This window comes from Lampetra planeri, chromosome 45 (assembly GCF_965212315.1).
Source record: "Lampetra planeri chromosome 45, kcLamPlan1.2.h2, whole genome shotgun sequence".
Lineage (NCBI taxonomy): Eukaryota > Metazoa > Chordata > Hyperoartia > Petromyzontiformes > Petromyzontidae > Lampetra > Lampetra planeri.
In genome coordinates this window covers 959,611-982,628 of record NC_136151.1, presented here as the reverse complement: position 1 = coordinate 982,628, position 23,018 = coordinate 959,611, and the positions used below count along the sequence as shown (strand labels likewise).

At 46.7% G+C, this 23,018-nt stretch overlaps 1 protein-coding gene across 1 annotated transcript in view; it reads right to left on the bottom strand.

Moving 5' to 3' along the window:
• Positions 1 to 640: 640 nt before the first annotated feature.
• The window catches only part of LOC144733182 (chitin synthase chs-2-like), a 31,583-nt gene continuing 9,205 nt past the window's right edge, over positions 641 to 23,018 (bottom strand). Inside the window, exons 7-17 of the mRNA XM_078614975.1 lie at positions 22,421 to 22,705; positions 21,380 to 21,495; positions 18,303 to 18,611; positions 17,452 to 17,585; positions 16,517 to 16,683; positions 15,845 to 15,948; positions 14,093 to 14,203; positions 13,537 to 13,739; positions 12,320 to 12,518; positions 885 to 1,043; positions 641 to 730 (exon numbers count right to left, since the gene is read on the bottom strand). Coding sequence (XP_078471101.1) covers positions 641 to 730; positions 885 to 1,043; positions 12,320 to 12,518; positions 13,537 to 13,739; positions 14,093 to 14,203; positions 15,845 to 15,948; positions 16,517 to 16,683; positions 17,452 to 17,585; positions 18,303 to 18,611; positions 21,380 to 21,495; positions 22,421 to 22,705 — 1,877 coding nt within the window. The remainder of the gene's footprint in view (positions 731 to 884; positions 1,044 to 12,319; positions 12,519 to 13,536; positions 13,740 to 14,092; positions 14,204 to 15,844; positions 15,949 to 16,516; positions 16,684 to 17,451; positions 17,586 to 18,302; positions 18,612 to 21,379; positions 21,496 to 22,420; positions 22,706 to 23,018) is intronic.

Sequence of the window (23,018 nt, the reverse complement as noted above, 5' to 3'; positions counted from 1 at the left end):
CTACGTGACTTTACTGATAAAAACAAAGAGTATGTATCCTTGCAGTCACGAAAACTTCAAATCTAGAAATAAAAAATGTACAAAATTTTCCAATCCCATGCTTGTACATAATTAGCCTCCCAGATGCCGAGTGCTTATTTTGTGTGATGGTCACAGCTGAAGCAGTAGGTGGTGATCGTTTGGCCTTTGTTGTCTCAAGGGAGGACTTTCACAGGCCACCTACTGTTGTTTTTTTAGAACGTGCTAAATCCAGATATGTAAAAAAAAAATTACGTAAAAAATAGGTGATGTCACATTATACATTTTTGGAAAAGACATATATACAACAGATGAGAATACACAACAGAGATGAACAAGGAACTGTGTCCACCCTCATCGTTCACTATCCAATCAGATTCCACCCCCGCGATTCGATTATCACGATTCGCGGTCACGATTAATTTATTTTAAAATATTTTCATTACAGTGCATTTAGCCAAGGGACTACTCGCGAGACCAGGTTAGATGCTCAGGCTCCACCTTACAGAGCATGTTATTCCACGAGTGCATTGCAGGTACCGACCATCTGGAAAGGATGGGGCTCAACATGCATCCCCACCAGCAATGCGCCACCATGGAGGGCAGCGGTGAGAGGATTCTATTATTGGGCCAGGAGCGGGAATTCCCCCTCTTCGGGCCCATGGTCGCCACCCTGGAGTCGCCCGCCACCATTGGCCCCGTCGTGGAGGTGCTGTTGCCGGTGGCAACGTCCCCACGAACCCCCCTTTGAGTTGAGTGAGAGTACAGTGTGTGTCACAAAGGTCCCTGCTGAGGGAGCCGGGGGCCGCCCAGCGGGCATGGATCTCGCACCCATGGGCCTGACAAGATGCTCTGACCAACCTGACCGGATCCAAGTGGATGTCGGCTGTGTGTTTCGCAGCCTGGACAACGAACAGCTGTGACAGGCACAGCAGCTGGACCCAGACCTGTTGGCAGTTGAGGCAGCCCTGCGGTAGGAGAAGGCCGCCTTGCAGGGACCCTGGAACCTTTTGTTTGGTGTTCCCCTGCCACAGCCGGAGGGGAGCCAGCCCGTGGAGCAACTGATGGAGACCCTGCATGTGGCACGTGGCCCGTGGCCGGGCCTACCAGCAGGGGGAGGCCGCCCACCAGCGGCAAGAGCAGGGTACCCGTCCCCGTATGGAGCCCTCCTTTTATTTGGCGGCCTATAAAGGTGTGGCTGCATACCCCACATGCAGGGGCTGGACAGGTGGGGAGACTAAACACCTACTGGCGTGGAGCCTGGACCATGGTGCGCAGATCTCCCCCTGAACGGTGCCAATCTAAGGCGGGGAGATTGGTCTAGAGATTGTGGTTAACGTCCACTGATTGAACCCTGGAGGGCGGCCCCTGCCAGAGAGGTGCCCGACTCTCGGATGCTCTGAAACCCCGAACCCCCCATGCCTGATGGCATCACGTCATACATGGGACCCGCTGGGGGGATACATAGGGGAGCCCGGGGGCCGTTCAAGAAATGAATCTTCAACATCTGCTTTAGCCGCTCGCAGCATCCGTGTGACGATAGTGAGTACCACTACAAGGAGGTATTAGCCAAGGCTTTCTCTCCTCTTCCATCCGCCTCTCACAGTGTCGGTGTGACGCCGCGAGAACAGCTACGAGGTACTTGGTAGGACACTTGAGTGAGTGGGATCATAGACAGCAGTAGGCTAGGATTTTCTCGCAAGAGAATATGGTGTGGTGTCTGCGATTTATGTGTGGAGCCACTACGTGTGCCAGCTGGGTCCTGGGTAGCGGTGGGGGAACACACGATGAGAGTGAACGCGGGGTGGTGATCGCCAAATACTCTAAATGCGTGATGTTGCTGTGCAGGGAAAAACCGGAAGACATGGAGAAAAATCCACGTGGCCACAGAGAGAGAGACATGGAAACTCCAAGTATACAGGTGTCAGGGTCAGGATCGAGCCCGCGACCTGCTGCATATGTAGTGGATTCAACTGAGTTACAGACGTACTCTTTGGAAGTGTAGTGGTGGTGTTGACGTGCGCCGACTGTGACAGTGATGGATCACGGGGCGGCGCGGGGTGCGGGGTTGGGCACGCGTTGTGGGCGTGGTGTGGACGCGCGCGCCGGGAGTGACAGATGACGGGGCGGCGCGGCGTGGGTGGTGAGGCACGCTGAGATGTGGGAAAACAGGATCGTAGCCAGCGCCCAGTGATTGGTCGAATAGGATGGGTGCTCGCAGCGACGTCCGCAGGTGGGGTATAAAGGGGGACGCGCGAGAGCACTCGGGAAGAGTTATCCAGTTGAAGATCGAAGACGGAGTTGAAGACCTAGTGCCCCGAGACCCCTAGTCCCGCCGTCCTTGTAGGGACCGGGGCCCTGTGTGGCTCGGAGGCGAGACTGTGGGACCCGGGGTCCGACGCCCACGTGGGTCGGGCTGGGGACCCGCAGTCAAGACGGACACCCCGGGCAGGGAGTGTCCAGAGTAGCTCAGTGGGCGTTAGTCGCCGAGTAGCTAAGTGGGTGTTGGTCACCCGAGTAGCTCAGTGAGCGTTAGTCGCCAGAGTAGCTAAGTGGGTGTTGGTCACCCGAGTAGCTCAGTGGGCGTTAGTCGCCGAGTAGCTAAGTGGGTGTTGGTCACCCGAGTAGCTCAGTGGGCGTTAGTCGCCAGGGTAGCTAAGTGGGTGTTGGTCACCCGAGTAGCTCAGTGGGCGTTAGTCGCCAGGGTAGCTAAGTGGGTGTTTGTCACCCGAGATACTAAGTGGGTGTTAGTCACCTGTGAACGAGTTTGGTAAAATAAAGAGTGTGTTACCCGTGAAGTCGTCTCCCGCCGAGTTACTACATTACAGAAGCAACACATTTATTAACACCAACAAAAAGGGGTAACTGCCCCTTTACCAGATAACAACCTACGGTCGTGGACTACCAAACTAACTACACTAATCACACTGGGAGTAGCTGCAATGGACAGGACCTCGGCTTGGGTCCAGGTCCACGTGTTGGTTACTCTTCTCGGACGTAGAACGTAGAAGGTAGATCTTCAGGATAATAACAGCAACGCTCTCCCCCGGTCCCTCTAAAGACCCGGTTTATATCCTCACTGGTCGTGGCTGGCCCCGCACTTGGCTACGACCACCTTCTCGAATCCTCTAGTAGGACCTCGCTTGACACGTGACCACCCCTAGCCCCCCACTTTGGGCCCCTGTGTAGATTTTACCCGTCACGTGCCTTCCAGGGTCAACCAGAGTGTCATGGCCTACATTAATCCCATTCATGGCTGGCACCCTCACAACTCCTCCTATAGGAGACAGCACTGCACGCCGAGTGTGGTGCCACTCAGTGATCTTTGTGTCTGTCGCTGTGTCTCCATGTCTGTGTTTTGTCTCTTTCTCAAATTTAGGAATCTTTGGAGGAACGTAATCAACCAGATAGGGTGTTGACTGTTATGTTAGCCGACTCTCTGTTTTGTATTGCATTATTTTTCTAAGTTTACGAGGTTTGTTTTCTCATTCATTCGTACCTGATGATGATTGCTTGTTTTGCAATCGAAACGTAGTATGCTATTGTTTAATTTATTATTTTTATTTCTACGTCACTTTACCGAAAGAACCAAAGAGTAATTCCTGCAGTCACGAAAGCTCCAAATCAAATTTGTATTATTTTCCTCACTGTAAAAAATGTGACACATTGTTACTTTAAAAAATTATGGCAACAAAGTGACACGTGATATAATTGAGTAGATTTTAAGCACTACAACTTTGAATAAAAAGTATTGAATAAATTAACTAAAAAATAATAATAAAAAATAAGTACAAGGTAATAAAAGCAACAGTTAAAATGCGTTGGATTTAGTAATAGGATTCCAAATAATGAGTTATATAGCCTAAAAAAATAGTGTAAATCCAAATAGATTTTACAAGGAAAAGTGATTTATATTTACTTAATATCTGAGCAATGGTAATTTAGATTTACGAAAGATCTGGTGGAATCTGATTAATATTTATTAATGATCTGGTTGAAATTGATTTACATTTACTAATTGTCTGGGTGAAATTGATATAAGCTTACTAAATATCTGGATCAAAATGATTTGGATTTACTAAATAAAATACTTATATTGAATGTCTGTTGCCATAACTTTTCTATTTCTAATCCACCCAATATCATGCCTTCGTGGTGCCACAATTCACTTACGTTAAGTCAACCGATCACCATGAAAAAGATAAGAACCATGAAAAGGAACAGCAGGTTAACATTTATTCGTGCAATTTTGTCTCAACATGTTTATCCAACATATTACAAGTACAAAACAAAGACAAAAATCATGTATGTGCACAATAGGGATACAATACTGGAGGTATTTATAATTTGTGGGCATTACAGGCACAGATTACTTTTTTGGATGTGATTCAAGGTTTCTGTCTTGTTAGCACATTTAAATTACGACAATGTTTAAAAAAAAATCTGTAAAAATACTTACATATTATTTCTTTTTTATATGCGCAAATTTAAATCCTAAGGGCCAATATGTTTTTCAAACAGCTACAAGAGATTAAAACATCACGTGAATTGACTTGCATTCCCTGTATAGTGCTAAAATTATTTCAGTACAATTTATTAACTTAAGATGAAAAAAAACTTTCCATAAATTATGATAAAGTAAAACATAGAATATATAGTAATAAAAATGCATTTACAGTTGTTAATGTTTTGGGTTTATGCTCCAACATACCCCATAATATTTAGAATTAACGACACATTGTAAATTGTAAATGTTGATTGATAAAGGTTGAAAAGGATGTCGAACGATTAAACTATTAAACTAAACTATAGTATTTACAATGGAACACCTACTGAGTTATTCGCTCTTTTTCAAAAGCGACCCAGTGACAACTGATAGCTCAACGAAGAAGCTTATCAAGTTGGAATACATAGCAACCATGTAATCTAAAAGCATATTTGTAAATGTGTAAAGGTAACGTGAAGAGCAAGAGAAGGGAGTACAAATGTTAATCAATAGTGGTGGCGAGTTTAACAACGCATTTATCTCAAAGATATCTAACCTAAAAACCTCTTATGGATAACATTGGTCACGATAGCTGACAAGTTAAATGGAATAAAAACAAACATTTGAATTCAGTGCTAAATAAATATTCCCATTTTATTTAATGATTATGAAGTAGAATTTGCAATGCAGAGGCTACGGCAATGAAATCTAATGTACATTGAAGTAAATGTTTTTTCCCTAAACGAAATAATTACTGTGCAGTGGTGCTGGTAACGTCACACAGGCGTATCTCACCACGTGTCACAACAGGAAATCTGTAACAATGCGTCCCGGCCGGAACTGATGACGTCACCACTGGGAGTGCTCTAAGCACGCACACTCGCACTTGGCACTCACACACGGACTTTTACAACACGAGCGGCAAGATGCTGATGCTACTGCTGCTGCTGTTGCAGTTCTGCATCGAATTTTGTGCGGTTCCTCTTCTCCCTCTTCGTGGGCAACAGATGCAATGCCGCAGATCTCATCCCAAAGCCACCATGCCCGAACCCTGGCACGGATTCAATGGTATGGACTTTGATATTGCTCATGATGGGGTTAATGGTCATGACAGTTTTTTTTTCAGGTCATGAAGCGGCGTTATTGTAAAAATGGTAAGTAGAAACATGTGGTGTGGGTGTATGGGTCTTGATGTGAGTTTGTGGGTCTCTGTGTGAGTCTTTGGATTTCGATGGGAGTCTGAAAGTGGGTGTGTGTATCTACTTGTGTGGGAGTGCATTAAATTATGTGCTTTTATTTTTTTCATTACGTTTCCTTCGTTGATTAAAATTAATTTGCAATAAGCTGTTTAGAAAAAAAGTGAACACATCTCATCATGTGCCTGTATATGTTACACATTACATGCTTTAATTGTCAAGTTATATTGTATTTTACCCCCTGCTAACTGAAGAGACTACAAATCTCAAATTTGATTTAGGGTAATTATTGCACTGGTATGTAAATAGACGTTTAGATATGTGAAATATTGTACAGTTGCAAGTGAAATTATCACTGCATTGCAGAGAAAGTACATTTTCTATGCCAGTCCCTTTCCTAATAATGATCTCTGTTTCACACTTCTCAGCCTTGTCAACGTTTGAAGTGCACACCGCGACGCTTCGACAGCAGAAAGATAATCTGGGCCGAAGAAGAGCGAAGCTACACGAGGAAAACACGACACTGCATGCTGGGATGGAGGTGACGCGTCAGGAGTTTGTGGCAATGCACGCAGATATGATGCTACAAGAGCGAGCGTTGTGGCAACACAAGATGCTGCGTCAAGGAAATGAGAGGCTGCATTTGGAGAACGTGACACTGCGTCGAAAGAAGGAGACGCTCCTTCAGGAGATGGAGATGCTACAACTGGCCACTGCCGCTGCTGTCGCCACCGCCGTTACCAACGCCGTTACCAACGCCACCACCGCCAACACTAACACCAATGCCAACACAATCACCGCCACCACCGCTATCAATGCCACCAGCAGCACCCCCATGACCAAGAAGAAGAAATCCCAATTTTCCTGGTTAAAAAAAATACCTTGATTAGTTTTTGATGTGGCAAATTTTTAGAATAATTTTGCTTTTGTAATGCGAGCATAAATAGGGTTGTGTGGGCTCTGGTCCAATCACACGGCCCGGGGTATTGGGGGGCGTAGCCTGGTCTGCGGGGCGTGTGGGAGGGGCCACCGTTCACCTCGGCTCCAATGGGAGGCGAGGTGAATGGGGGCTGAGCCAGCGGGGTAGTATGGGAAGGCTGGATCTGACGATCTGGAAGGGGAGGAGTCAGGATCACGTGGGGGGAATGTATATAAGTGGGAGCCCAGAAGAAATCAGGGCAGTCGGGGAAGTTAAGGGTCTGAGCCACGTTGGGAGGTGAGAGAGATATCCGCGCAATCGGCCACGTGGCCGAAGGACCTCAGCACGCCGTCGGCCAGCAGTGTGCGGAGTGCGGGAGTAGAGGAGCTAACGGAGGAGCATGCGTGGCACACGAGAGGGAGCGTGCGCGGGGCAAGCGCGCGAGACGACGCTGGTCTGAGGAGGAGACCAGTGGGGTGCGGAGAAGAACCTGAATAAAGACAAGCAGAGATCAGCAGTGCCTGACGGAGTCTTTTATTACACTTTTAAATGCCCTATGTAAAAAGTCACAAGCACCTATACACAAAAATCAACAACCTTTCCCCAAAAAGGTGCTTTGTTTTCGTGGGTCCGAGTGATGGTTGAGGCCCCACCCCTGAGTGACACTCTTCAGGTTCAGCCGACTGAGCATTTGCTCTCATCACGAGACACGTAGAGATACGGAGATAGACATGGAGACAGTCAAAGAAACACAATGCATTTGGCTCTGTGCCCCATGAACTCCTGTGGTCTTCCTTCAGATTTTTCCACATACCGGACACCATCACAACCCTGGTGAAGTCGTACTTCCAGGATCTGCAGTTCTGCTTCACCACCTCAGAGTTCACCACCTCATGGCAGTGCCTGAATGTAGGTATAATGGCGGGATGTACCATTTCTCCGTTGGCATTCATAATGGCAATGGAGGTTATCATCAGATCCTCAAAATGGGTTGCTGGTGGACAGCGAGTCGACTCTGGTTTCCGCCTCCCTCCACTGAGAGCCTACATGGACGACATTACAACATTGACCACCACTGTCCCATGCACCAGGAGACTGCTCAGAAAACTCGAGAACATCAGCTGGGCCCGTATGACGATTAAACCATCCAAGTCACGCAGCATCTCGATTGTGAAGGGAGTACTCTCTGACCTGAAATTCTTCATCGGAGATGACCAAATCCCAACAGTGTCTGAGCAGCCGGTAAAAAGCCTTGAAAGGTGGTATGATGCAAGCCTTTTATTATAATAAAAATACTTGCTTTTATTAAATGAACAAAATAGTTGACTTGGAAGACTTCTGCTCACAGTCGTGCATGGCCTCATGTCGTCACTCGCAGTTGTTCCTTCCACGACATTGTTTTACCTGGGTAAAATAAAAGGTAGTTTCGGTAGCTGAACCCAGTTTCTCACTGGTGACAGCCCAGCGTTGTTTTCTGATTTACCCGTCCACCTCCATAAATCTCGACAACTATGCAAAGTGGCATTATTTCAAGTGGGTGATGCATACGCAATTATTTACGTATTTGAATGTGGTAATGCTAAAGTGGTTGGGGGTATTGATTAGTGCACTAAACTGTGAACCAAGCGATATGTACATTTAGCGGTGGGTGGCTACAGGTAATAATGCAAATTACACCAACGGAAGAGTTCAAAACGCCGCTGTAAGTCGTGTGGGGCACTGTTGCGCAATCTGTAGGTGGCAGGCTGTTTCAATCGCCCAGAGGGGTGATTCATTGAAGGGCTGTGCCATTATCTCTATGCAAGCAGTCGAGAACACATGACTGATAACGGCACAACAGAGGTTCAGTAAACTTTATTAGTGCAAAATAAAACAAAAACAGGCAATAAAGTGTGTATATACTAGAGGCCGACCGAAATTCGGTTTCGGTTTCGGCGCCGAAAGTAAATTTTTAACTGTCGGTTTACTTTCGGTTTCGGCCGAAAGTAAATTTTTAACTTTCGGTCTGGTTTCGGTTTCGGCGAAACTGATATTGACTTTCGGTCGTCAAGATCTATTTTTAGAATATAACGCTAGTTCTACGCCTATTTCTGCCTATCGGCCGGTCAGTCGGCGCTAGGCAATCCTATGCGATAGGCTGCAAACACACACACGTCAACAGCAGCAGCTAATGTCAACAGATGGCAGCCTGCATCTGCATCCGCGGGTGGAGTCTCTTTGGCGGGATGACAACAAAGTGCCTCTGTTGTCTGTTCCCAGCCGCCTGCCCGCCTTGGCTTGTGTGTTGCGTTCGCTTAAGTGTACACGCGTGTTGATACCAAGATTCTAAGTCTGACAATATTGATATTCAGTTAGTTAATAGTTCCATAGCGAATTAATGATAACGAAATTACGAATCTGAGTGAAGTAGAAAATTAAAGTTAATAAACGGAGCAGTTAATCACCGTGAAGAATGTCGAAACATGCCGTGTGGGATTCCTTCACTAAAGTCGATTCTGATCAAAGCAAGACGCAGCAACCTGCTGGGCGAGGATGCGGAAAAAACTGGTATTTCTTAACTACAACATTCGTTTGTTTGGATATAATTACTAAGTAACACCTAAATATTTGATGTTTAGCGACTCTTACTGCAGGCTCTGAATGATTAGTTCTAGATTTATTTTGAATTAAAGTAGCATTGCATCATGACATATTGATAAATCTAGTATTCGGTAACTTCGGTTATATACCTTTCTGTTTCGGTCTCGGTCGAAAATGTAGTTAAACTTTCGGTTTCGGCTTCGGTTTCGGCCGAAAGTCAATATTTAACTTTCGGTCTGGTTTTCTGTTTCGGCCGAAACCAAAAATTCAGTTTCGGTTGGCCTCTAATATATACACACTTTGTATATATATATATCTCCCCCTATCTCAACCCCCTCCCTCCCACATTGTCTAACACACTCACTTTACTCCAAGTGCTTTACTCCCACATTAGCACTGGCTGCCCTGCCCATGCTGTTGACGCCGCACAGCTTTGCTCACTTTGAAAACCATTAGAAGCGGTTGGATTTAGAGGCTTGCCCCTTCTTTTCTCTCCGCCTGATGAAGACCACTTGTGTTGCGATCAAAATGTCGTGTTTTTTTGCTTTTATTGTTATATTAATTTATTTTAAATACATTTTATTAGTATTTTCTATCTACGTGACTTTACCGAAAGAACCCAGAATATGTATATAATCAGTATGTGCCGTGTTAGCACGTTGCATGTAATATACTTAAATAGCATTGTGCAAATGTGTTCTACGACAAACGAGCCCTATTCTCATTGCCATAAACTAAAACATTATCTGGTCACGTTATACAAAAGCTATAAATCGTGACGAAAATTAAAAAGAACCTATCAGGATTTATTATTAAGCAGTGGATTGTAACCTACATTCCAGTAGGGGGGATGGGGGAGGAGTGTACGTTTAGCCGCTCACTACGAATGTCTTCTGTGCCACGGGAAAAGCCCGACAACGCATCCATCAGAGAGACACAGAGAGCTTGGCGTGTGCGTAAGCGTTACAAGCGCCCATTGAAGTGTGGACCTCAAAGGTTTGGATCGCTAAGCGTTTGGCTTAACTATCCAAACCTGCAAGGGAATCAACAGTTTATTTACCAGTTACCAGTTAAAGTCCACTGCACTATGTGCTCTTATTCATAGGTGACCTAGCCATAGCTCATGACTGCACTGACTGATATCACCACACGTGGACATTTATAGCAGCAGCCAAATCATGTCAACCAAGGAACGCGGAGAAAAACCCAAGCTCCGACCACCACAGGGAGAGAGAACACGCAGACTCCAAATGTACAACAGCAGGCATCGCCAGGGTCCAACAATTAAACCCATGACCTCCTGTGTACCGGGCAAGGGAGATAACATGTTCTTGGTGGCAATTAGCAGATAATCATTGCCTTGGTATTACAATCATGCATTCACTTCTCTAATCCAATATTTTGGGGAAACCATCTGAAAGTGGTGCTCTGAATGAATGGCATTGTTGAATAAATATCCCTTTGCCTGACTGCTTCTTCTCTGTATCTTGTTTTATGTATCCATACAGTCTCAATGTAACTCTACATCTCTGTAATGAAATAACACTATGAATACCAAAAATATACTTAGGTATATAGATATATATGGCCAACAATTTATTGCAATAAAACGCATCTTCATAGCCCTGCACAAGTTTTCAAAATAGTATGTGCCAATCATTGTCTTTTGCTCTAATAACTTGGCGACCCGAGTTTGATTCCCACTCATCGCCATCAACAACAGTAGCGATTAATTAATTATCTGAACCGGTTCTGGGCCTCCCCTAGGTCGAATCAGCCTCAAATGAGTACCTGGTGCAGTAAGGCAGTTTGACTTGGTGCTGGCAACCCACCTCCTCGTGTGTCATGCCGGCCGTTATAGGTGCTAACTAACAGCCCGATAAGTCTATTAAAGCTATACGGGGGGTCTTGTTTAGTGTTGTCTGGTAGAGAAATCTCTCTAGAAACAAGTTTGCCAATGTTGGTTGCTCACCATCTAAATAAATCAGGCATACGAATGTGATTGCATTAACTGCTATGGTTAACGGACCAATCTAGGTGTGCGTGATGTTTACATCCCCGATTAGCATGGTTGGCTAAGTGCGGTGCAAAATAAGTTCAACATACATACATACAAGAACATGACATTTCCTTCTTCTAACCACTGCTACATAGAAGCGCCGTCTCTATCTGATGAGAATCAAACCTTTGTCGAAATGGAAACATAATTGTGAGCAAATAAATCATCACATGCATTATATATCGGATATCAATTTCTATTGGAGAATACCACTCAGGCTTTTATATATTGAAAATAGAATAGTCGTCACTGGCAATGGTCGCTGATGCCTCCTAAGACATCTCCACCTCACGTGTAAACGAGCCCACATCACTAATTTCTCAACTGGCTCCCCACCCTATTCCAAGTCAACCTCAAGGTCCCACTGATACTCTTCACACTCTTCTAGGGACTTGACCATTATTTACCTGCCTCTCCCCTTCCATCTGCACTCTCTCTGCTCCAGCAGCAAAGTCCTCATGCTGAAGCCTCCGGTCAATCTCCGCTCAGCAGGGAGGTCACTCATTCTCAAAACCTGAATTCCCTTCTCCCAGCTGCGCGTGCATCTTCACTCCCTGTCTGTGACCAGGAGCAACTTCAACGCACCTACATTTACTTCAGCCCATGATGTTTCGAGAGATGTCCACCATTGTTGAGCAGCAGCTCTTTTGACTGAATTCCATTGTAATGAAAGGCTGCTATGCTGCAATTAACACGGCAATACACTTGCGGTGCCGCTGAAGTTGTAGCGACACTGAAAGGTCCCATGTTGCTGCAAGCTTCTTAAATCCCGCCACCTCTGTCAACTCAGCCAGGTAAATGGACACAGCACAGTTGGTCGATCGGCAGGTCGCGTGCGGTGGTGATGTAAAGCATGGGCAACTCTCACGTCTTTCAAGACGTCTGTGCCCAGCGTGGAAGAGTAAGCCAAAGACACCACTCGAGAGGGGCTCTCTCTCTCGATCTCCATGTAGCAAGAGGCCCGTCATCCGGGGGTGGCAACAATGGAAGCAACTTGCAGGGCTGCACCTTTACTGACCGCACCATCATTGATCAACCACGACGTGTGTGGGTCCATGTACGGCGTGCGAGTCGAGGTCCAGGGATCTGTTAGACGATCTCTCTGAGGCGGCACTGCTGAGATCATCATCATTGTCTCCGTTATTGACGAACGCTTCGTTGTCTCGGCCCACAGCACCACTCTTCGATTGCTGCCGCGACGATGATGACGACGATGACGACGACTCCCCGTAGGAGAGCACGTGCAGCAGCGTGAACAACCTGCATGGGGTTGGAGGGGGTGGGGGCACGGGGGAGCCATGGTGGCGAGACGGCAGAAGGTCACTCGACAGACCACGGGGCCAATGGTTAACTGACTGAGATGACTGGCAGATGCACCAGCTGTGCCCCCTACTGTGCCAACTTGTTGAGTTTTAGCCGCCCGGTGTTCTGCCTGTTGTTGTGAACATTGCTCCTCTGCCATCCATTGTTGCTAGAGGGTGACTGCCTCCAACTGCCTTAGAAGCGTCCTTCACGAGCCTTCTCCATAGAGGCCGATCTTGACACCACTGGTTCCAGTCGTTGGCAAGTCCACACAGCTCCACATCCTACCATACCGCATCAGTCCATCTCTTCTCCAGTCTATGTCGTGCCCGTTTAGCCCCCTCTATGCAGCCATCCAGAAGCCGCTTTACCATGTGGTGGCTGGGCATAGGGGCTACTTGATTCAGCCAACACAGCCGCGCTCGCCAGAGGAGTCCACCGATGGGAATGTGTCCAGATCTTTCAAGGATATGCGAGCTCGTCACACAATCCAGTCTGATTAAACTCGGGATTGTTTTGTAGGCAGGGTCAGCCTGAATGTTTCTAACTGGCAAAGATGTTCCTTTAGAGGCCTCCACATCATTCTCAAAAGCATAGAGAAGGGAGGGCATTACTGTCGCCGAGAAAACCTGGAGCTTCGAGTGACAGACCAAGTAACTTTCAGACAGCGTTACGCAGCCAAATGAAAAGATAATGCTGCCCGAGTGATTCGGAGTGAGACCTCGGCTGCCAAACAGGAGCTGGTCATAAGCACACTGCCCACACTCACACAAAGGCAAATATAAGGATCCCCAGTATAGCCTTAAGATACTGTTTGGGCAAGTCCTGTCAGCGAGTAGCACCTATGAAGGTCAGCACGGCACATGAGGGGGAGGTCCAGGACCAGTTCAGATAATCGTCACTGTTGTTGTTCACTGAGTCGACACGCACACACACCTCCTATGGCCACGCGTGGGTCTACCCCCCACCCCCTCACCTGTGGTACAGCATGGCCAGGAACTGGACGATGAGCATGCTGGCAGAGGTGATGAGGAACATGAAGGCGAGGGGCGGCACGTCGATGAACTTCCCTTTGTCTTTCATGCTCGGGATCTCGATGTAGAGGCCAGCTCCCACGAACTGCAGCGCCAGGGTCGCCACCAGCCACAGCGCATTGATCATGAAGTAGACGAACGTGCCCTGCACGTTGGGACAGACAGCCCTGGCTTGCTTTACATTGCATTGGCCCGGGGGGGGGGGGGGGGGGGTGACCCGAGGCTGTTTTGGGACCCCCTCTTTGTGAGTTCAATTCCCTCCCCTACTGTCCATGCCCAACACCAAATTGTAACTTGTGTTGTTATTGTTTCATGGTTTATACATTTTAGAATAATGATTAAAATAATTTGCAATCAATTAGTAGGAATAATAAGTCATACATAATACAATGTCCTATTAATCTTTTTCTAGCACATACCAAGTATGGTAAGTCGGTGGAACGCAATTCTTCTGTTATTTAACCATCTCCGGTACTCGCGATGATGCGTCGACAGTACCTTGTTTCTTATATCGAAGAGTTCCTGATTCACACGTTTCTTGTGAGCGTTGTCTTCCTCCAGAGGCTTGAGATAGTCACTGATCATGCTCTTCCAGAACTCGTCTTCCTCCTATCCATTCCCGATCACGGGACAGAAGGTTCACTTTGTGCGATTGTCCAAATAACAACAATTTATTCCGATGAATAATATTAAAATTAAGATGTAATTCCCCACCACTGCACAGTTATTTGCTCGCTGTTGAAGAGAGATATAGGGACCGACTCAATAAACCGAGGAGGAATCACAGATAGATGGGAAGGCCGCAGCCATGCACACCATGTGATAGTGCTGCCAACAACTGCCCACGCGATGCAGTCCTCTGTATATAAACGTGTTCTCGGCCAATCAATGAGGGTTCACATGTGGCAGGAAATCGGAGCAACTGGAGAAAACACACGCATGTGAGGAGGCAACACTCCATCCCATAGAGACGGAACAGTGGAGTCCACATTTGCTGTACCGCCCTCTCCTGGCGAGCCAGGGTACGGATCTTTTCTGACGCCCACGGGAAGGGAGCTTCACGATATCATCTCAGTGTGTGATCCACAAACCACGTCTAGCAGCAGCGTAGCCACCACCACCTCCAGAATATTAACATCACTTCCTCCCCTTTGCCCAGAATTGTTATCCGGAATGCGCTATCAGGTGTCCTGGCATGAGATAAAAACTGCAAGTGGATCTCTCGCAGAGCAATGCAGTGAAGCCCGACACGATCAAGAATGGCCCAACGGAAGCGGATATCACATAACTAGTGCTAAGGTCCCTTTTTTTCAAACTGTCTCAAAACCACAAATTAGAAGGACCGCGCCACTTGTTTAATCGTCACAGAAAACGACACTCAGCCAAGTGACTGGTCAGCGAAATTTGGACAACTGGGCAACGCGTTGAACAATTAAGAGCCAGACCACGGTGGGGGGGGGGTTAAGATGATGACTTCTAAATCCATTGCATTGCTTAGTACAACAACCCCAAAATTCATATACAATTTAAGGGGTAAACATCTCGATATTATTTTGGTAAATGTATTTCAACGGGAAAGGTCCAATTAGCTGTCAGGCTTTGTTTTACGAGATATTTTCTTTATCAAAGTAAAGCAAGCATCTAAAGTGCATGTTTAGGGCTATTAAACACACAACCCGGAACACAACACACGCTGCCATTGCTACCATCTATTCCAATAACACCTTCTGCTGTACTTTCTAAGCTGAGATCTGACGATTACCTTCCCTCCACAACCACTGCAGTGCAGTAGCCTGACTACCGTCTCTATCAATGTTTGTCCTTATCTTCTGGGCACTTATACACAACAAAGACAAAGATCCCCGTGTAGCCTTAACAGACTGTTGGAGAAAGTGCTTGAAGCGACCACCTCTGAACGCCAACACAGCGCACGAGGAGGTGAGTGGCGAGTATCACGCCCGACCACATTTGTCTCCCCAGTTGAGATATTTATACACAGCATCAGGTACTCATTTGAGCCTGAGTCGACCTAGGGGAGGCCTAGGACTGGTTCCGATAATCGTCACTGGTATTGGTGGCCGTTAGCGGGAATTGAACTCGGGTCACCAGATTCTAAGTGCAGTACGTTAACTACTGCACCACTGCACCCCACAATGTATACATAGCACACGTGCAGAGAGTGACACACACATACGCACAGACACAGACACAAAGACACAACCATAAAAACACAAAGACACAAGGACCCACCGGATCGAGGGAGCACCTCGGCGTGATAGTGTAACCCTGAGGCAGGACGTTCTCAAACATGACCTGCATCTTGTGGTGGCGCTGCCACACGTGGTCATGGCGCCCTGCAAGGAACAAAGGAGGACAGCGATGTGCGGTGCGCTCCCAGTGGAGAGAGCTGCATTGATATCAACGATGATTACACGTTGTTGATTATTATTATCGTTAGGCTGGTGTAGCCTGCAAGAAAGCCTGGCTGAGTCACAAGGCACGGTCTTCATGAGGATCTTAACAAGTTATCGTAGTAGAAGGGTAATGTTGCATTTGAGTGTGGTCCCAATAAAGTGATTTGCAGGTATTTATTTTTCAGGATTGTTATATTTTGGTCAATACCAATTACACATGGGAGGAAACTTGAGAACCCGGAAGATGCCCATGCAGAACAGGGGAAGATAATACAGTCACCCACGCTTCTACTGCAGCAGCAGCAGCGACATGCACTCATTACACACACAGTGCTTGCCACAAATGAACCACAATACATTGCTGATCTCGTCAAGGAGCATAAACAACCACACGAACTTCGTTCATCCGCTTATTGAACAAAGACGGTCACCGCATCGCACGATTAAAATGCATGGTCTTGTTTAACTGACAAGCAAAAACTTTGCCTTTGTTTCATAAAAATATTACCTTTGGCATGGGGGGCGAGGTCCGTGTCTGATTCATCTGGAGGTCGACTTTCGCTCTCTTCTCCTTCTAGATGCTCCATCTGAGTGCTCGTGGTGTCCTGTTGTCTCGCCTCGAGTGGAAGTAGCGTCGTCTCTCCTTCGAGTTCCACCGCGCACGACTCTACTCGGCTGGGAGGGATGATGACAAACCGTTAAACTAAACCATTTTTGAGCTCTACAGTTCTTTTTCAGAATCAACCTTGCTATCACAAATTATAACTCAATTAAGTGGCTTATCATGTGGAAAATTCCAGCAGCCAATACTCTAATCGCAAGATGATTTTAAATAAGGAGAGAAAGGAATAGACGGAGACTCCACATAGGCAACAGGCATCGTCAGGGTTGGGATTGAAGCCACGACCTCCTGTATACCAGGCGAGGTAGTTAACATCTCACCACCACGACGCCTCAGATACGAGCACAACCAGAATCACATTCTATACGTTGAGACAAGACTCATCATTTACTTTTGAAAACAATGTTGTATTGTGAACCCTTCTCCACCCGACATAGCCAATCAATAATAAGAATAAGTATGTACAATGCATGAAGAATCCGATGAGTAATTAATATTTTTTCACAGATGTCCAGTAGGGGCATGGGGTCAGAAAGTTACAACAACAAAAAAGAGGATAAAAAACGATACGAGTGCCAAGTATAGGAAGGTAAGCAAATTACGATTTTTTTTAAAAAATAAAGTATATGAGTGCAAATTGCATAAGTACATCAATACTACATGTAAGCTTGGGGCAAGGCAGAAAAACAACAACAGTCCCAAACCACACCAAGATAACACAGTCCCTCAATAACATGGCACAAACATTGAACTATCGATACACGAGAGGTAAGGATCAAAGTAAAAAGCATGGCTACAGGAGCTGATTGAGGTGGTGGTACCTTGAAATGTCATCCTCCTGACTCATCGCCGCATATTCCTTCGGATAGACGCTGATCCTCCACTGGAAGCAGTCCCAATCGAGTGGCAGCACACAGCATTTCGCACCATTGCAACGATGCTTGCGTGTCTTCTTCTGCTGGGGGGGGGGGGGGGGCATTGTGATGGTAGGGTCCTTCAACGATATCAATCCAGCAGGAGTTGCAAACAAACTGGAAGGTAGCTGCAGCTGATCGGTGAACCAGCAGCAATAACTGTCCGACCTCTGCGGTCCTCCATGTATGAAGGTTTTATTGGGCAATCATTGTGTCTACTAGTAAGAGGAAACCAGAGCACCATGGAGAAAACCCAAAAATGCGAGGGAGAAACATTCCGTCCAATACAGATGGAACAGACAGCGTCCACAATAGTCGTACTGCATTCTCCTGGCGAGCCACGGTACGACTTCCTCCTCGACACCCACAACATACATCTGGACCAGTCCTTGGGCTCCCCTAGATTGACTCAGCCTCAAAAATGAGTACCTAATGCGGTGGTTAGTTAACATCTACACAAGGGAGACAAAGGCGGCCGGCGTGGTGCTGGCCAGCCACCTCCGTGTGTGCCATTCCAGCCTTCATAGGTGCTTCTCGCTAACAGCACTTGCCTCAACAGTCGGTTCAAGGCTACACGGGGGATCTTTCTCTTGGGAGGGGTGGGGGACATGTTACACTTCTTTCGCAGTGTACGTAGCTAATCGTGTTCATCGGAGGTGCGGGACAGAGCAATAGAGGAGAATGGAGCAACACTCCAAATAGCGTTGGACAAAAAAACAACAACAACAAGAATAACGATAACAAGCAAAGTAACTCACCTTTTTTGGGGTGGGCTCAGAAGGCGCCTTGGTCTCACGCGTGCCCCATGACACGTTGTACATGTTCACCAGCGAATAGATGAGCAGTAGCAAGTATCCCGTGGGGATGCAGATGAGGTACAAGAATCCGTGCACGATGCAGGAGAACTCACGAGGGTGCAGTGCCGCGGCTATGATGTGTATGCCCATGAGCGTGATTAAGAAGATGCCGCTGGGTGTGAAGAAGCCGTTCTTGACAATGTCGCCGACCATAGCGAGCAGCGTGCCCGTCATGAGGAACATGTAGACCACGGTGAGCACCATGGCCACCTTAAACAAAAAATTAAATGTATTTACATTACCAGGTAAGGCCCAGAAGCCACCTGGCCCAAATTATAGCTCAACGAAGTGGATTATCACGTGGCAATGTATAGCAGCAGCCAAAAACTCTAAACGCAGATTAAACGTGCAGGGAAGAGAAAGAGAACACACAGACTCCAAATATACAACATGCGTTAGGGTCGGGATCAAACCCATGACCTCCTGTATACCAGGCGAGCGAGTTAACATCTCGCCATCGCAGCGCCGCTGCAGGACGATGGAGGAGATATTAGCCATCAGCGTCATTATCGTCCTCTGTGTCCAACCACCACCACTTCTAGGGAGTTACTTTATATGTATTCCGCACTTTTCCACAATGTTCTGAAGGCACTGCACTTTAAAAAACAACAACAAAATAATGATAGCTCATTGGTCAAGGGAAGGAAGACCCAAGAGGTTTGGGAGCTCATTGAAAGAAGTGAAAGCAAGTGAATGAACACGCGTCCAGGTGTGATCAGAACACCGCAGCTAGATTGATCAACACACGCTTCATAGTTAACAAGAAGGTGCTGATTCAGGATCTGATCAAGGATTGTAGACTCGACATATTTGTCATTACCAAATACCTGGATATATGACGATGTAATTAAGCATGAGGCTGCACCTAATGGATATGCAGTGTCGCGGGAAGCCTGGTATCAGCAGCCCACATGGTGATGGCATCGTACTGATTCACCATGAAGAAATCTGTGTGAAAGCCCTGAGTGACTCTTTAACAATCATGTCATTCAAGCTGCTGCTTATGAAAATAACGAACAGCAAGCGGGGGCTTACAATCGCTGTCGTCTACGACCATCGTCTTCACCACTGTCAAATAATTTTCCTAGCTTTCTGGTCTGGTAGATTATGGGTCACTTGGCTATCGCTACATTATCTGTGGTGAAATGAACTGTGCTGGACCGACTGGTTATTGTAGTAAAATCAACAGTGATTTCGCCGAGATGTTCAACAGTCAGTTTAACCCAGCACGTCAGCCGCACAATACGTCGCTCGGGAAATATACTGAATTACATCTTCACATTTAGAGATGTCGTAACGTTGACCAACGTTCTTATCAAAAACGTGGCTATTCGGATCACAGTCTTGTGACGTGCAAAGTGGCATTACCGATTATTCGCCTACCCATCACAACGACATCACAGAGAGACTGGAAAGGACTGGACCACGATCCGCTCATCATCGGCACGTCTGAATACTGCATCAACGGTCGATTAATTTGCAGCTCAATTAGAAAATGACATTACCACTGTTGTTGATGAACTCGTGTCCATCCAAAAAAGCACTAAGAGATTGGGGAAAGCGCAAAGTGACTTACTGTCACTGGAGGTGATCGCTGTGAAACAGATGCGGAGGAGGCTAGGGTATCTTTGGAAGAAAACTGTTTCCAAGACTGTCAGACTCACAGTACTTGTGACGTTCTTCGCCAATAAAGTGATGATTAAGACGGAAGTTTCTAACTTGCAGGCAACGCATTCTCCCACTCTGTCATCTGAGTTTGATCAACCTGAAACCAATGCAAAACTCGAGACCCTGGAACCATCGTCGGTATCAGAGGTGTCAATTTTCATTGCACGGCGTTCAAATAAGACATTGTCACTCGACTACATCCCGATATTGATTCTCAAAGTATGCTTGGGCGTACCTTTGCTGCTGATTGTCCACATGGCAAATATTTAAATCAGCGAGGACTGTTTTCCAGACCATTGCAAAATGGCGCAGGTAGCACCGCTCCTGAAAAAAGTTGGCTTGAGCCATAGTGACCACCCAGACTATCACCCGATCTGAAACCTGAGTATCATTTCAAAGGTCATAGAGCACCTGCGTCTGAAGCGGTTACTTCCCCACATCACTGCGATGAGCAAATTCAACCCGTTGTAGTCGGCGTACCGACAATTCCACAGCCCTGAGAAGACTCTACTAGAGGTCAGTGTTGATCTCTAAAAGATCATGGATGACCGGTGCGTCGCAGCGTTGTTTGGTCTCAATCTCACACCCACCTTCGACACCATTGACCATGAGATACTCATTGAGCAGATAAGGTCAAGGTTCGCTGCATCGGGTATGGCACTAGAGTAGATTGAGTCATACCCGTATGATGGATTACAGTTTGTCAAGCTGGGTGACAAAAAGTCATCTCCTATGCCGTGCCTAGTCAGCGTACCACAGGGGTCCATCCTCGGGCCCTTCCAATTTTCAATATACATCTCTCTGATCACGTAACATTAAGTTGTATAAATATGCCGATAACTCACAATTTTTAACCGCAATGAAGGCCACGTTAAATATTGAGAGCCTCGGCAACCTCGAAGATTGCATGCGAGCAGTGCACGTGTGGTTTGCAAGAAATTAAATTGTGGGAGGATCAGATTTGGAAGTTGCAGACTCCAGGATTCAGTTTTCGATTAATCTAAATAGCCTCAGCATCGTATTCAGAATATGTCGTGTGATCACCGCGTGTCAAATGTAGTCAAGTCCTGTAATTTTCATATCAGGGCTCTACGACACATTCGACAACTATTGAGTCGTGACATAATCACCACAGTGACGTGTAGCATTGTATTGAAAAGGCACGATTCTTGCAACATACTGCTCTATTGGACGTTGGCACGTGTTCTGATGGGTATTGCAAGTTCAACATACATTGTGGTTCATTTATAGAAAGCATGTTGTGTGTAATGAGTGCCGCGTGCTGCTGCAGGAGAAGCGTGGGCGCCCACCTTGATCTGCGTGTCGGGCTTTGTCTTGAAGCAGACGGCGATGTACAGAGCGGGCGGAACGATGGCGATGAGGAGTGCCCAGCTTTGGTCGATTTTGAAAACGAAGGTGAAGCAACCTGAGCACCGGCACGAGACAAATACCACATGAGCTGTATATCATCATCATCATTATCACCACAACCACCATCATCATTATCACCACCATCATAGGCATCATCATCACCGTCATAATCACCATCATTACCATCCTTATCACCACCACCATCATCATAACCATCACCATCATCATCACCACCACCATTGACAACGACAACCGTTCAACCAGCAGTAAAGTAAAGAGTGTACTCAGATTAACAGTCGTGCAGCCTGTGTGTAAATAATATATTTCTGAAAGAAACATGCAGCAGTTTGAATACCCCGACACACAAGCAATTCTACTCACAATATTCTTAACATGCAAGCAGTGCGCATACGTTATGATGAGAGGATTAACACGAGCAATCACTTTGAGGCTGTGTGCGTTAAACAGATAATGATAGACGATTGTTATCAGAAAATATATCAATCAAAAATATCGTTGCAGGAACAACTGTGAATAATGACATGAAGCCATGCACGACTGTGAGAAGATGTGTTTCAAGTAAACTTTTTTTTAAACCAAACTATTTTCATTATACCAGATAAACCCACTGAGCTATGTAACTCTTTTTTCAGACGCAACTTGGCCACAAATGATAACTCAACAAATTGGCTTTTCACGTGGAAATTTATAGCAGCCAAATAGTCAAAACGCGTGATGTTGATTCTAAATGTGGAGAGAAGAACCGGAGGACCCGGAGAAAAATCAACACGACCACGAGGAGAGAAATACCAATTCCAATATACAGGTGTCGGAATAGAACCCACGACCTCCTGTATACCAGGCGAGGGAGTTAACACCTCTCCACCATGGCGCCCTCTCTTTTGATACAGTCCTTGCATCAAAAGGATGAACCCTTATAAATAAATAAAAACCCAGGACATGTGACAACTCGAAGTCACCTGCAATCATGAGACAAACAGTAGCCGGGCCCATGATGGAGGTGGCCGTGTAGATGATCTGATAGAGAATGTAGAGCCGAGAGATGGACGGGTTCTTCTTGGCCGTGCGGATGCCGTTCTCCAGGATGCTGAAGGTGTTCGCCAACGTGGAGGGACCCCAGCGCCTCCGTTGGTTGAAGAACTCCTTGAATTCCTGCGGGGCGTTGGTGTAGGCATCCGATCCGGCGCAGTACTCGACGCGCCAGCCCTGCTGCAGCATCAGCGTGCACAGCCAGCGGTCCTCGCCTGCACCCACAAATGGGAGAGGGGACGACCGCGAGTGAGAGGGTAACCAGCTCATTGTACCCACAACCTGGCCGAGTGGCGTTTCTCTGTAGCTGCACCAGCAGTAGCCGTCTGCAATTCTCTCTCTTTGTATCGTTTTTTTGTATCTCCCACTGCTGCACACGCAGGAGCAGCAGCAACAAGCACCATCATCTGCCTTCAAGAAGCCGACTTTCACCTGTCAATGCTCTCACCTGTCTCGGGTCTCACCCGCCCAGGATATCACCTGTCCAGGCTCCCACCTGGTTCAGAGTGGTATATGAGGGACTTTGAC